General features: G+C 38.2%; 1 protein-coding gene across 6 annotated transcripts in view; it reads left to right on the forward strand.

The window, feature by feature from the left end:
- PDLIM5 (PDZ and LIM domain 5) overlaps window positions 1-16,284 on the forward strand; it is a 214,195-nt gene that overhangs the window by 62,322 nt on the left and 135,589 nt on the right. For 5 of the 6 annotated variants that reach the window (XM_033400360.2, XM_049709180.1, XM_033400363.2 and 2 more), the window contains exon 3: window positions 2,664-2,815. In XM_033400360.2, coding sequence (XP_033256251.1) covers window positions 2,664-2,815 — 152 coding nt within the window. Of the gene's footprint in view, window positions 1-2,663; window positions 2,816-16,284 lie in introns of those variants that run through there. The other variant, XM_033400365.2, reaches the window with a different exon arrangement.

Raw genomic sequence — 16,284 nt, forward strand, 5'->3', positions numbered from 1 at the left:
TACTTAATACAGTGAAACTGTAATATTTAATGTAGATATTATTATTTTTAAAGACTTTTTTCTTACTCCCTCCACACGCATACATTACTTTCATATTTTAATAAATATATCTGTCTATACAGTATTTTAAAATATACTTAATAAAGTTCTATCTTAATTTTTTTCTTCTTGATCCAGTGATCCTGGAATTCAGATTAACTTTATTTAATTTTCATTGAATTTTGGTATTACTTCGCCAGTCATATAATATATAATGAAAAGTGTGTCTATATGTATGTATATACATACACATGTGTGTAATATAGCTATGTTGATAAGTTTGATATGCATTAAATTTTCATCTGTTTTATTACTCTGGAAATTTATTTCTTTATTGTCAACATTTCATTAATTTTTCTTACCTTTAAATATCTGGGCAGCTGAGAGGAGTTGTTTTGTTTGTTCACATTAGTACAAAGATGAAAACAGAATCACTACACTTGACCCTTGAACACTTGGGGATTAGAGGCACTGGCCCTCTGCGAAGTTGAAAATCCGCCTGTAATTTATAGTCTGTCCTCCGTACATATAGTTTGGTTCCTCCGTATACAAACACGCATACCATGTAGTACTATAGCATTCACTGTTGAAAAAAATCCGCATGTGAGTGGACCCACGCAGTTCAAACTCACGTGGCTCAAGGGTCAACTCTATGTACTATGTATATAATAGAGAATATTTCATTTGAAAGGTTTGAAATCTTTTATTTTACACTTTGTATCTGTTAGATTTTACATATTCTTGCTCAAATAGATATTTTTTCTTACTAATTTCAAGAACTATGTCCATCATTTGATAGTTATGTGTTAAATGAGATAAATTTCAAATTATTTAAAATTTTAGTTCTTCCTAATTTTGCACTTTAAAACAAGCCATAGATTTTGCCAGTGTTAAATAATAAATACGTGGCATCCATTCATTCAGTATATATTATAACGAAGGTCTATAGTGTCAGGCACACTTCTAGCTTAAGGGTAGTTGGGGAGAAGCGCAGACATGGGTGCTGGCTGGGTGGATCTAGCAGTCAATACTGTTTTCTTGATTTTAGATCCAAAGAGTTGTTCTTGTACACTAGGATTGATCTGCCTTGATCGTTATTTTTAAGGAAAGGATTTGACAACTGATGGTAATCAAAACCTATCTGAGCATACAATATCCAGTTGTATTTATTGCTTTGCTTCCAGATTATGAATTCTAGCACTCACCCCTCGTTCAGTTTGCTGAGGGATGTTTTTCTTTTAATCAAAAAGTAATTTTAGTAAAATGTTCTCTAAAATATTTAGTTTTTGTTAGTTTTAGAAAAATTGTGGTAAAATATAAAAATTAGGCATTTTGGGCTTCCCTGGTGGCGCAGTGGTTGAGGGTCCGTCTGCCGATGCAGGGGACGCGGGTTCGTGCCCCTGTCTGGGAGGATCCCACATGCTGCGGAAAGGCTGGGCCCGTGAGCCATGGCCGCTGGGCCTGCGCATCTGGAGCCTGTGCTCCGCAACCGGAGAGGCCGCGGCAGTGAGAGGCCAGCGTACAGCAAAAAAAAAAAAAAAAAAATTAGACATTTTAACCATTTTTAATTGCACAATTCATTAATTGCATTAAGTACATTTTCAGTGTTGTGCAGTCATTACCACTATCCTTTTCCAGATGTTTTTCATCATCCCTGCATAAAATCTACACTTTTAAGTATTAGAGAAATAGTGGTTGTTTTCTTTCTTTCTTTTTTGGGCCTAGTCTCACCTGTCTTCCAACAGCCCAGTATTCATTGTGATCTACTTGTACTTACTGAATTCTAAGCTTGTCATTTTAATTAGAATGGTTCCTTTTGATTTGTACTTGTTCCATGTTTCTGAGTATCTATTAAATTTGTATCATCTTTCATTTTACTGTCATTTTATATTTGTTTGCTCCTTTCGGAGCAATGAAATAGATACACATGAAGTTTGAAGGAGATCAAACTAAATGTAAACATGTAGAAAATTTTGTAAAAAGGGAAAAAAAGATTGGGGATTAAAGATCGTGGTACACAAATGAGTCTGACAGTCTCAGACACAACTGGTTTTCGTCCCCTCGTTCTAAATGCCTGGAGCAGGAAGCACAGCCAGCATAAAAGATATTTGGGCCTGTGATCTTAAAGAATTCAGTCCCTCAAACGCTGGATATGAATTGGACTCAACAGGAAGGATAGTTCAGTAGATCCTCCATCTGTATTACTCTTTGTGCTCAAACAAAAATACAGCTGTTTAAAGAGTTTTAAAAGTTATTTCTAAAAGAGTATTAAATACCCTATTCATATTACTTTCTTTTTTTTTCTGCTAAAATGTAGTTGCCTTGCCTACTTCTCTTCCTTATTTGTAACAATCACACACTACTGTTATACAGTAAAGAAATGGAGAACTTACCAGGGACCTTTTCTCAGACAATTAGTTCAGTTTTTTAGAAAACAAATAAGAATTTAAGGAAATAAGTATGAAAGTCATTTGAATTTTAACTTTACCTGTTAAGCAAGATAATTTGTATTACTTTGTCTAATAGTATATTAATATACTTCTCTTTTGATATAACAAAAGTATAATTTTCGTCTGTGTTTATTTTTAAAGAGTGACAATTCTAATGAAATATATTTTTTACAGCTAAAAGATGGCGGCAAAGCATCCCAGGCAAACGTAAGAATAGGTGATGTGGTTCTCAGCATTGATGGAATAAGTGCACATGGCATGACTCATCTTGAAGCCCAGAACAAGATTAAGGGTTGTACAGGCTCTTTGAATATGACTCTGCAAAGGTAAATTGCTTTTTGTTTGGCTCTGAGAGAAAAGACAACACTGAGGAATGTGTTTTCGTGTGTCTGATTCATGGTGTTAACTAAGAAGCAGTTTCTGTTGCCATTGTTTCAGGTGGATAAATAAAAAATAGAATGGCTTTTAAATTGGGTAATTGAGCAGTATGAGAATTGGTGAAAGCTTTGGATTATAAGGCATGTATTCACATACGCATAAAGATTGTGTGTGCAGTTTCAGAGAGTTTAAGAATTCCTGAAATTTCTCAATGGAGTGCAGCCTAAGAATTCTTGTTACGGGGTAAAACTCTTGGCCTTAATAGTCTGGGCAGTATATTAGGGGTATTCTTTTAAGATATGATTTGGCTTTTCTTAGTATGTCCTTTTCCCTTTCTTTCCCTGGGTAGAAAAACAGAATTTTAATATACTCATTTGAAGTCCAAATTTTCTGAACTCAGTTTGGCTTCAATTTAAAAATAATCATCTCATTGATTGTACTATATCAGATCTTTTCAGCATCCCAACATTTGAACTGTATTGAGATCACCTGGATTGCTTGTTAAAAATAGTGATAGGGCTTCCCTGGTGGCGCAGTGGTTGAGAGTCCGTCTGCTGATGCAGGGGACACGGGTTCGTGCCCCAGTCCAGGAAGATCCCACATGCCGCGGAGCGGCTGGGCCCGTGAGCCATGGCCGCTGAGTGTGCGCGTCTGGAGCCTGTGCTCCGCAGCGGGAGAGGCCACAGCAGTGAGAGGCCCGCGTACCGCAAAAAAAAAAAAAAAAAAAAAAAAAGTTGTGATAGGAATCAGAATATCTGGAAGTAAGGACCAAGAATTATATATGAATAAGTTTTCTATGATTATTATGAAATATGAAGTTAGAACTACTGCAGTGTCTTGGGTTGAGGGGAAGGGAGGAGAAAGAGGGGATAGAGGGAGGGTGATTGAATGATGGCTCTGAACCTTTAGGTTTATAAGGAAGTAGCTATCATTTACCAGGTGGTCATGGAGGGTTTTAAGCAATTCTTGCTTTTGATAATTACATAAGTGTTCTCTGGTCTATAAATTTTGGAAAATGCCATTTTCCCCAAAAACGTCTCATAGGCTTCCGTAAATTGTTGTCTTTATTATAAATCTTTAAGAGGGGAACAACATGCCATACCTTCCTAACACTTATAGCTAAGAAACCTTTTTTTTCTTGGAGTCTCTCCTGGGAGTATTTAAAGGATATATACAGGGCAAATTATATGTACTTGTCTGGAAGAGTATCAATTTGGTCTTAAAACTGAATAGGAAAAATTTAGAAAAACTTAGACTTATAGATTTACTTCGTTGTAGCATGACTTTCTGACCAGTTTTCTTTTGGGGGAGTGTGTGTGTGTCTGTGTGTGAAATTGCTTTCAGTGGAACTGTTGAATCAAAGGTCATGTGTATTTAAAATTTGAAAGCTATTAGCTATACATTTTAATTCATAGAAAAGTGATCAATGAGAAAAAATAACCTTGCTAAAAAGTCCTGTTTCGATAGTATCCTTTCTGTTCTATATATTTAGACATGTAACACAAAAATTGTTACTAATTAAGTGAAAATAGTCATTTTTACTCATAGGCATTTTTGCTAAGTATGAATTTTGAAAGGAAACCAAGAAGTCAAGAAGCTTAACTTGTCTGAGATATCAACAAAGCAAAACAAATACAGATGATGTTGGGCTGTTTCTCAAATTCTAAAGTGAAAGTTTATGTAGGGTATAATCTTTCCTTCTGGGCTGTGTATCATTTCTTTCATAGTAGCCTACTTGTTTTCACATTGTGCTCCCTATTTTACAACCTAGGACTCAGTATCTTATTTTCTATTGACAGCACTTCTGGTTCCATAAAAGTAGATGAAAACCAGATGTTACCCTGTTTGGATGAATTTGCAATTTAAGTAATCTGCTACTGACTCTAATACAGATTCTTTTAAGCTACTTGAATACAAAATCTGACAAACCAACTTGTTATAAACATTTGGAGATACTACTTAATCTTATCTTCGTATTTCTGAATATGGATATTCAGAGACTCAAACTATGAGAGAGAATTTTAGAGTCCTGTTGTTATTCATTGTTATTCTCCTTAAGGTTTTGAACACTTCTTGTGTTAGGTAATGTCAGCCTAAAAGAGATTTGCGTTTAAGAGAATTCATGGTATAACATTGACAGTACTACTGAAGAAAGACTTTTTGTTTTTCATGGAAAAAATAAAACTTTGAAGAGTTATCATCAATTCTTCCCTATACCAAAGCCATTTCCTTCTTAAGTTCTCTCTTTCTTATATCAGAGCAAATATTTTTTCTTCCACTTATTTCTGAGTTTGAACAACAGCACCCTTAATTGGCCTCCAGTCACCTTACCCTCTTTATTCCATCTGTCACCAGCCAAACTGCTGAGCATTCTTCTTCCAAACTGAGTGACCCACAACAGTATTTTCTCTGTGTAACTGTTTTCTTCATGAATATCTAGGTATTTTCCTTTACAGACTTGTCTTAGTCCAGTTTCCCTAGAAACAGAATCTGAGATGGTATTCATGTGCAAATGATGTATCAAGAGAGTTCTTTCACATGTTACTTAAAAGGGAATAAGTCAAGCGGGATTGGGAAGAAGAAGAAACTGAGATGAGGAAGGGTTTGGTTTCATCGGATATCTAGCCTCAGCTTGACCCAGGAGGGAATTTTGGAACAAAATTGTACCATAGAGTCTGTCTTGCCTTGAGGCAAGGGAACTGGGCTTTTGTCCCCTCTCCCCTTCATTCGTTACTTATTGACCACCAGCTGTCCTGGAAATATGTGTGTGTGCAGGAGTGCAGAAGAGGTCTAGGAGGTAGCTTCTGTTACTTCCACAGAAAGTTGCTGGTATGAACCATTAGCAATGCAGGGAGCACCTTTGGGACTGGATGTACCAAACCAGTCGAAGGGTTCCAGAGGACCCAAGCTGGGCACCAATAGCACGTGCTGTGAGATTCCTTCCAGACTGGAGTCCTTTGCTCAGAGGATTAGGCTCTCTGTGACCCAGGCACACTCAGATTGTCCTCCCCCTAGGACTTCCCTGGCAGTCCAATGGTTAAGACTCTGTGCTCCCAGTTCAGGGAGCGATAGTTCGATCCCTAGTCAGGGATATATGCCGCCTGGTGCAGCCAAAAGTTTAAAAAAAAAAAAAAGAAAGAAAGATTGTCCTCCCCAGATCATCACTACTCGTCAGCGAATACCATTTTTCCATTTAAGGTAGGTTTCTTACTGTCCCTCACATGCCTTTTTTGTCCTCTCATGAAATTTGCTTCATCTGGAATGCCCACCCACCTTTTCACTGCCAATACATACCTCCACCTCCACAAATCCCATATCAAACCTCATCATCTACCCATGGTCTTTTCTTACTATTGCAACTTACTCATTTTTTTCCCCTCTAAACTCTTATGACAAGTTTATACCACTCGACTCAACGTTTAATTGTACACTAGGTATAACCAGGAATGACAAGGCAGATTCCATGAATCATATACAAATAAACCTAACTGGTTAATAGTCATACCTAATACTGCCTATGTAATTAACTAATTACTCTGTGTTTCACCAACTAGACTCCTTGAAAGCAAAGACCTTGTTTTTTGTGCTATTTGTATTTGGCATCTTGTATAGTTTTGTGCTTTTAGTGTCTAATAAATATTTGATGGGCACCAGCATTATTTCTCAAATTTGGCATCATTTATTTATTCCACAAATGCTTTTTGAGCTATTGCTATGTGCCAGGCACTGTTGTAGATGCTGGGGACATTCAGCAGTGAGCAAAACAAACAAAATCCCTGCCTCCTTGGTGCTGACCTTTTAGTGAGCAGAGGCAGACAATAAACAAGTTAAGTAATGGGAATTCCCTGTCTGTCCAGTGGTTAGGTGCTTTCACTACTGGGGCCCAGGTTGGATCCCTGGTCAGGGAACTAAGATCCCACAAGCCGCGCGGCACAGCCATAAATAAATAAATAAACAAACAAGTAAGTAAAAATGTATAGTATATCACATGGAGGTGGTAAGTGCCTTGGGGAAAAATAAAGCATGTAAGGGACATAGGGAATGCAGAGGTAGGAAATTGCAATTTAAAATAGAGTGGTCGGGGGCTTCCCTGGTGGCGCAGTGGTTGAGAGTACGCCTGCTGATGCAGGGGACACGGGTTTGTGCCCCGGTCCGGGAAGATCCCACATGCCGCGGAGCGGCTGGGCCCGTGAGCCATGGTCGCTGAGCCTGCACGTCTGGAGACTCTGCTCCGCAACGGGAGAGGCCACAACAGTGAGAGGCCCGCGTACTGCAAAAAAATAAAATAAAATAGAGTGGTCGGGAGAGCCTCAGTGAGAAGGTTATTGGATATCTGGGTCACGAGTGTCCCCGGCAGAGGGAAGAGCTGGTGCAGTGGTCCTGTCAGGAGGCCAGTGGGCCCGGAGCAGAGGGGGTGAAGGCAGCAAGGTCAGAAGTGAGGTCAGAGAGATAGCAGGAAGTGAGTGGAGATGGGACAGTACTTGTAGGACCCATGCATCACTGCAGTATTTGTAATCGACTTTAAATTTTCCTGGGCCTGTAGAAAGTTGTGAGAAAGCCTTGAAGAGTTATAGCTGCTTGGCCAGCTCTACAGCAGGATTTGGGAGAGAGGTGGTTTCATTATTGGAAAGGGGCTAGAAGGAAGAGCAGACCAAGCCTCACCCCAGTCGTGATGGCCATGGCACTGCCTTTTTCTTCTAGTGCGGTAGAAATACTGGACGATTACCACTTCTGCTGATCTCCACCCAAGAACCCCCAGCAGGAGACTATGACAGAGAAAACCCATCTTTTAAAAATTTATTTATTTATTTATTTTTGGCTGCGTTGGATCTTCGTTGCTGTGCGTGGGCTTTTTCTAGTTGTGGTGAGCGGGGGCTACTCTTTGTTGCAGTGCACGGGCTTCTCATTGCAGTAGCTTCTCTTGTTGCAGAGTATGGCCTCTAGGTGTGCAGGCTTCAGTAGTTGTGGCACGTGGGCTCAGTAGTTGTGGCTCGTGGGCTCTAGAGCGCAGGCTCAGTAGTTGTTGTGCACGGGCTTAGTTGCTCTATGGCATGTGAGATCTTCCCGGACCAGGGCTTGAACTCGTGTCGCCTGCATTGGCAGGCAGATTCTTAATCACTGTGCCACCAGGGAAGTCCCCCATCTTTGTTTTTGTTTTGTGAATTTTTTTTGTACTAAGTATTATTGTTATATATTTGTTCATTATATATATATATTTAATTGACCTCTTGTTTAAGCCCAACCTCAATCCTAAAATAAGGTTTAGATAAGAAAAGGTAAGATAAAGATACTTGCTTGCGTAAGGTTATTTTGGAACTTTTTTTTGAATCTTGTCTTATTTGGGGGTATGTAATAAAGCAAACATATGCTCTCTCATTGATATCCTAATATATCACTATATTCTAGTATCTAATGAATATAGAGGTGTGGAAGATTTCATTTTGATTTCTTTCATCGTTGGGAAAGATTGGAAAATATTTTTTTCCCCCTGAAACTGGCACTGATTCTAAGAGTGCTACAACTGGACAATGAAAAATTCTATTTGAAATTATTTTTCCTCTTGGGAGAACAGGCAAATAGTAGTGTGCTTGTTTTTAAATATCAAGTGCTTTTTGCCTATGCTTTTGATCCACGTCAAAGTGGATCATTTTAACAATTACATTATTTCAGCTAATAATAGAAGGAGACTACTTTCTGAAGCTTTGATGTCAAATAAATCTATGAACTATATTAGAGTTGGAGTCTATGAATAAGATTTTTAACTATTTCATTTTATTTCATTAATTCGTTGCATAACATAGATAAACTTGCTACTGACTTACTGTATGAATTGGGGTAAGGTGCTGAACTTCTGGGCCTTAATTTTCTTGACTATAAAATGAGGTCGTGAGTGATTTCTAAGTTCCCTTAAATTCTGGTTCTTGTTCTGGTTTTTTAGCTGTAAATGGATAAGTTCCCTAAAGTTTGCTATTAGATCAGACTAATGTCAGTTTGCTTGTTTTGGCTGAGAGAATCAGGAAATTGGACTTTCTTCACTGGAGTTATCTTAAACCATGCCAGGTTAGCAAAGTGACTTGTACTACCCTGCCGACTTCAAGGTGAAAGGTAGGTCAGCTGGATATTCAAACAGAACTTAATCATAAAAAAATACTTTATATACTTGTCCTTATTTTATATTTTAAAATTAATCCTTTCAGAATCACAGAGAATATATATAACTTTTCTAATCTTCCTTGTTTTTTACATTATCAGTAGTGGCATATCTGTGGGTTTATTTACTTATTTACTTTGGTTCCTTAAATTTCATTTAGTGTATAACTTGTTATGATTGGAAGTGAAAGATCTAGAAGGATTGAGTTTTGAAAAATATTGATGTACTCTCTGCCTCTCCCTTCTTCCTCATTCTTCAAACAGCAGAAAAGTTGTCAGAGGTCCGGTAACTACTACTAATGAATGACAGACTGGAATAATTTAATAGGCACAGTGAGTTACAAAAAGAAAAGTAGCTGTGGTACCAGACTGAAGCTATTAGCCATCTTTTGTTTCATTTTAATGGATTGCTTAACATCCTGTTACTGTTAACTTTAATGAGTTCACCTCTGCTCTTTCTTTCACTATTAGCACAGAGGCAAGATATTAAAAAATACTTTTTTAAAATCCAAGTTTTCAGTTCTGTATCTGGGATGTTTCAATTCATGTGAATTAAAAGACATTTAGTTCGATTACCTTTTCATTTAATTGGAGTTGCACATTATCCCACCTCAGGTTCCTTTTTTCCCCCGGTATTTCACATACTTTTTGAATGTGTTTTCTGCAATATAGGTTTTACTGTTTGTTTGTTTGTTTGATTGTTTGTGTTGGTTTTAGTTTCATTTTTTAATTCTTTTCCAGAAGGACTGTCTGATTAATCCTCCCTCTCCCTCATTAAAATTAGAAGTGCTGCTTAGGAAAGGGGATGAGGACAAGCAGGCATTGACATCTCTTTTGTGCAAGTCTTTTTTTTTTTTTTTTTTTGCGGTATGCAGGCCTCTCACTGTCATGGCCTCTCCCTTTGCGGAGCACAGGCTCCGGACACGCAGGCTCAGCGGCCATGGCTCATGGGCCCAGCCGCTCCGCGGCATGTGGGATCCTCCCGGACCGGGGCACAAACCCGTGTCCCCTGTATCGGCAGGCAGACTCTCAACCACTGCGCCGCCAGGGAAGCCCTGTGCAAGTCTTTTCACCTATACATTTAATCCTTCTATCAGTCCATTGAGAAAGGAGTTAACATACCCATTTTTCAGATGATTAATTTATGGTTTTGAGGGTTTATGTGACTTGCATAACAAACCCAGGTCAGTTCAAAGACTATTTCCTTCCCCACTTTCTTATAGCTAGGACTTAGTGACTATAGTCTCCTAATAAAATTTGATAAGACAGGATAGTAATTCAGTAGGGGTAACTCTTTGACTCTTTCACTTGTAAGCAACAGTGTCTCTGTTTTCACACTCACCTGTTGGTATTCTGTAATAAATATTATGCCTAAATTATTTTCTATGTGTTTCGTAGACCCTGTAGGTTAGAATAAAAGTAAAAGAGAAAAAGGAGGCTAAATAGGTTCACGGGTCACTAGATAGGAGCATTCATTTGGATACTGACTTGTATATATGGTTGCCTGTCCTAAGTCAGAATATCATCTTTTATTTTTCCCTCCCAAGTTTATAAGCCTGTTGACTATATTTGCTAAATTATTACTGTATTAAAGTTTGAAGACTTTGTTCTTCAGCAGGCTTCTGTGTATGCATCCCATGAGTAACTAAGGATTCAGCAATTTAAAAAAATACGTTTTTAAGACTATTTGCTCAATATGACACTGACTGGAAAAGATACCAAAACTGTCCATCAACAAATCCATCAACAGACATGGAAGAGAAGTATTTCTCTTCTGTGTCTTTTTCTTCAATTCAGTAGGGATAAAGATTGCTGAAAATGAACTTGAAGGCTCAAATTAGTACATCTTGTTTGATAGTCTGTAGCAATTTGAATATGGGTTCATCGGGGTGTATTTTGCATTTTTAAATTCTTCTCTGAACTTTCCCTCTTGAAAGTGCTCAGTTATCTTATATAAATTTATGTATTTAATTTTTGGCTGAGTTGGGTCTTCGTTGCTGCACGCAGGCTTTCTCTATAGTTGCTGCGAGCCAGGGCTACTCTTCGTTGCAGTGCACAGGCTTCTCATTGCGGTGGCTTCTCTTGTTGGAGAGCAGGGCTCTAGGCACGCGGGCTTCAGTAGTTGTGGCACGCGGGCTCAGTAGTTGCGGCTTGCGGACTCTAGAGCGCAGGCTCAGTAGTTGTGGTACATGGGCTTAGTTGCTCCGCAGCATGTGGGATCTTCCCCGACCAGGGCATGAACCCGTGTCCCCTGCATTGGCAGGTGGATTCTTAACCACTGTGCCACCAGGGAAGTCCCTTTTATTTTTAACTTTTATTTTTTAACATAAAAGTCTTATTTATTTTTCTGAAGGAAAAATTACTTCAGTTATAATCCTTTGGGAAAAAAATCCTAGGAAATAATATATTTAAAGACATGTTTAAAGCTTTATTGTAAAATTTTAATTTGTAGAACATTTCATCTGTGCAGAATTTTTTTTTTTTTTTTTGCGGTACTCGGGCCTCTCACTGTTGTGGCCACTCCCATTGCGGAGCACAGGCTCCGGACACGCAGGCTCAGCAGCCATGGCTCACGGGCCCAGCTGCTCCGCGGCATGTGGGATCTTCCTGGACCGGGGCACGAACCCGTGTCCTCTGCATCGGCAGGCGGACTCTCAACCACTGCGCCACCAGGGAAGCCCTCATCTGTGCAGAATTTTTAAACGAAGCCATGAACTAGAGATATAAAGAAGGGGAATGGTAATAAAACTGACTTTGAAATTAGACAAACTTGGTGCAAACCTTGATTCTACCACTTGTCTAGCTTAGGCAAGTTACATAAGTGAGTTTCCGTTAACCATTTGTAAATGGGCATAGTAATAACTGCCTTCTAAGGCTCTTGTAAAGATTAAATAACAAATGTAAAGAACCTAGGATATAACAGAGATAAGTTTTCTCTTCTTTCTTCCTATTTCTCCAGTATAAGTAAGTATTAATATAGTATCCATTGTAAAGTTACTTCCAGGAGGTTATATTTATTTTGTTTCTTAGCAACAAAATGGGTGTGACTGGAGGGAAATAGGGAGAAAATGAGAGGGCAGTCGGGTAGGTAGTTATCTTGGAAAGTCAGAAAGATGATTATGCAAGTGTTAGAAGAAAGGATTGTTTAGTCAAGTGAGTGGTTTTTGATCATACAGTTGTAATTAAAGCTTTTTAAAAGCATGAGGGGATCCAAACATTATGCTGAGTGCCAGCTAACTACTGCTTTGGTTAAAAACTCTCAACCAGTAATTTATGGCAGCGAAGAGAAACCAGTACATACCTAGTCTTCTTTTTTCTGCTGATTCCTCTTGTTCTCCTTAGAGGAAAAAATGCAGGTGTAATTCTCCTTTACTGTGGGTTAAGCCAGAAAGACAAACAAACAAAACAAGTGTTTTTTCTGTCACTCTCCCATCCAAAATCATGTGTATTCCCTTTAAAGTAAATTAAATTAGTTAAATTGCTAACTTTTGGACTGTGTTATGATACTTTTAGAAATAATTTTCTCTTGTAACTTCTCATCAACACTACCATTACTTAATTAGTTGAAAAATCTCATTATGTTCCAAATTTTTGAACATCGGACTTCTCTAGATTTACCTTATGACCAGAAGCCATAAGGGGTAGATATAAAGAGAGTGATTTATGATTTCTGCCTTTAATGAACTTATATCTATTTATTAGGACATTCATTAAGATAAGAAGACACAGAAAGTGCAACAGGGGTTCAAAGAGGACAAGATCTCATTGAAACGGAAAGCCTTCCTGGAGGTGCTGCATCTTGGGCTAGGCTTTGATGAGAAGGCCATCTCAGATGGAGGTGGCCAGTCCCCAGGCACCTGTAGGGAGGAGTATGTGAACCAGTTGGAAATGGAGATAAGAATAAGAGTTAGATTCAAATAGTGCTTTGCAGAGTCTTAGACACTGAGATATTAAAAGTTTTGATCAGAAAAGTGACATTTTCTGGATAATATTTAGTGAGATAGCTTGGAAGAAGGTGGAGAGGCGAGGCAGGGAGACTGGTCAGGCAAGTATTACAGTAACGTGGCTATTTGCGGGCTTGGAGTGGAAAACAGAGGAGAAATGGGAGAAATGAGAACTTGTGAACAGGAGTTCTGAAAGCCACAATAATGGTGTGGATATGAGGGAAGAGGGAAAAACCGAAGACAGCTCAGGTGCTCAGCCTGCTGGACCCAGGCTCCGTTCTCCTTTCATCTTCCCCTCGTTCCTCTTCTCACTGGAGCCTGGCTTCTGCCGCTGTCATGTCACTGAAACTGACGCTTGGACGTCTCACAGATTCCTCAAGCTCAACTGGTCAAAACTGAGCTCCACACTGCGTGTCACCAATTTGCATCTCCTGCTGCGCTTATCTTGGTGAAGGGCCCACCATCCACCCTGTTACCAGATCAGAAAGACTCATTCCTTGCTGAACCTCCCACGCCCATCTCTAACCACCTGTTCAGTACAATTTGCATAGATCTCCAAGCACACTATGAATAGAATAGAATAAATTAGCATGGCCTCAGGGTGGGTTGGTGGGGAGAGACACAGCTCCTAGCCCTAATGCCTATATCTTAAACAGAAAGGTTTAAGGTCCATCTAATTGAACAGTTGCTGTGCTGGTCGCTGGGGAGGGAAAGGAAGTCCTCACACATGCCCTGTAGGAGCTCACAGGGTAGAGCAGTGGTTTCTGACCTTAAATAAGGACCTTTTTTTTTCAATGTCAAATATTTCATGGGCAACCCTTCCCCCACCATGTTAGGATAACAATTATTTTTAAAGTAACTGCAGATTTTGTAAATATTGTATTGCAGTTTTAAATGAAGAGGAAGTTTTTTTACGTTTATGTATAAGAATCTACATTTATTTAAAAATCCAAATATATAATACATGATTTAAGCAGACTTTAGTACATAGATGAATTCATGAATCATTTGTGAAAACTTAGAACTGTGTGCCTGTTACCTCCAGCTGCTTCAAGTGTGGTTCACAGATTGGGAACCACTGGTCAAAAACATTTAAGCCATTTGGAAGTAGAGAGACAGGGGAGCAGAGACATCCACAGGGAAGGTGAGACTGAGGAGAGACCGCATGAGGATGGGGAGGGAAACAAAGACAGAAAGACACAGACTGCAGGACCGTTGAAGGAGTAGAGTAACAGGAGAAGATTCTCCTGGTCACATCGGCTTATAGCAGATTAAAAGGACCCATGGTTCCACAACATCGGGTTCTACCAAATTTACCTTCAGTATCATTTTAAGAAAAAAAGCTAATTTCAGAGTTTAAGAGGAGAAGCATACAGTTATTTCCTTGTATAAAAAGGAATAGCTGAGAAAGATGTAACATGCACCCTAAGTGGAAAGAATATCATGCCCAACTTTTGAAGGGAAGAAATAATATTCTATTTTTACACGCTCCAGTGCCTATCACCGTGGCTTGGACATAGAAGATACTGAGTAAATAGTTATTGCCTTGAGCAGTAGAGACTGCTACTTTTAAAAATACAGTAATTTTTCTACTTTTGCATAACAAATTGAGAAATAATTTACGAGGAGTTATTAGTGAGGTAGAGTGACAGACTGGTCATTCTTGTGTTTTGAATGGCAGCAGTCTCCTTGGAATTCAAAATAAACATGTTGTCCATTGCATTGAGAGCTTTTGAAAGGATTGAAATTCAGGTCACTCCCAACTGTTTCCAGCGGCTGTTGTTGCTATTAGGGTCTCAAAGGCTGAAATAGCTTAGGCTTTATATGAGTTGGAAAGTAAACAAGAGTGAAGGGCTGTGCAGAGCACAAGCAGCAGAGTATTTATACAGTTGAACTTTGCAGCTTACTTTTTCTTTCATGTATTTCAAAGGCTGTATTTTCCTAGTAAACCAGCTTTATAAATAGATTTCTAAATATTACTAGTCCTAATAATTTCTTTTATCAGCTATGATCCCTATTAACATTTGCTCTGAAATTTAAAGCATATGAAAAAGTCTTTCATTCATCTGTTTTTTGTATGTATGAATTTTAATTTTTTGTATAATACAGCAGGAGTTCATTTCTACATTACAATAAAAATCCATAGATGATAATCTTGAGTTCAGTGACCTCCCTTACAATCGAGTCTGCCTTTATCTTGACTGTTGTGGCTGAAGTTTATGGCACTGTTTTCCTGTGTAATTCATCCTGTTACAATGAATATGAGGGGCTTTCCAGATTCTTTTGTTTTATTGGAATTTTGTCATATAGACTGTGTTTTGAAATAGTGGATTATTTATTAGTCCAGAATGTTTTTGTTATCCTGAGGATATGTCTGGTCACTAAGTTATTCTTAAAATTAAGAAAAGTATTTTTGTATTTGAAAGCTAAACTAGTTAACTGCCTCTTTCAAACTAGGATTTTAATCTCTTTGACACACTGAAATATAGAACACCTCTTTTATAGATTTCATAGATTCTGTAACGTTCACGTAGATTTCATTTTCTAATGAGAACCTCTTTACTTTAGTAAGGCAAAGAGTTATGTCCAAGGGATCAAAGTGAATTGTTCCTTTACTGAAAGTTTGCTGTGATGTTTTTGATTTTTATGTGTAATTTTTATTGCTATATAATATTTACAGTTGAATTATTTTAGTATTATGCAGAAAAGTGTTCATTTTTATTTTCCCTTTATAGAAGCTTATATGGGTTATAGCAATATTCATGTTCCCAAGGACTTTAGATAATAGTTTTTCTTCTGAGATATCTGATGGAAAAAGTGTTAAAGTTGCTAGGGATGTCAGTGTTCATAGCAGCATTATTTACAATTGCCAAGGTATGGAAGCAACCTAAGTGTTCATTGACTGATAACTGGATAAAGAAGATGTGGTATATATACACAATGGAATACTACCCAGTCATAAAAAGGAATGAAATTTTGCCATTTGCAGCAACATGGATGGACTTGGAGGGCATTATGCTAAGTGGAATAAGTCAGACAGAGAAAAACAAATACTGTATGGTATCACTTATATGTGGAATCCAAAAAAATACAATGAAGTAGTGAAAACAAACAAAAAAGAAGTAGACTCACAGATACAGAGAACAAACTTGTAACCACAAGTTTGCCAGTGGGGCGAGGGAAGGGGGAGGGGCAATATAGGGTAGGGGATTTAAAAAAGGGTTATTATGGGATTATATGAAGTCACGTGTGTGAAACTTTTGAAAATTATAAAGCACTCTAGAATTTAAAAATAAAATACCAAACACTTAAAAAAAAAGTTC

This window comes from Orcinus orca, chromosome 4 (assembly GCF_937001465.1).
Source record: "Orcinus orca chromosome 4, mOrcOrc1.1, whole genome shotgun sequence".
Lineage (NCBI taxonomy): Eukaryota > Metazoa > Chordata > Mammalia > Artiodactyla > Delphinidae > Orcinus > Orcinus orca.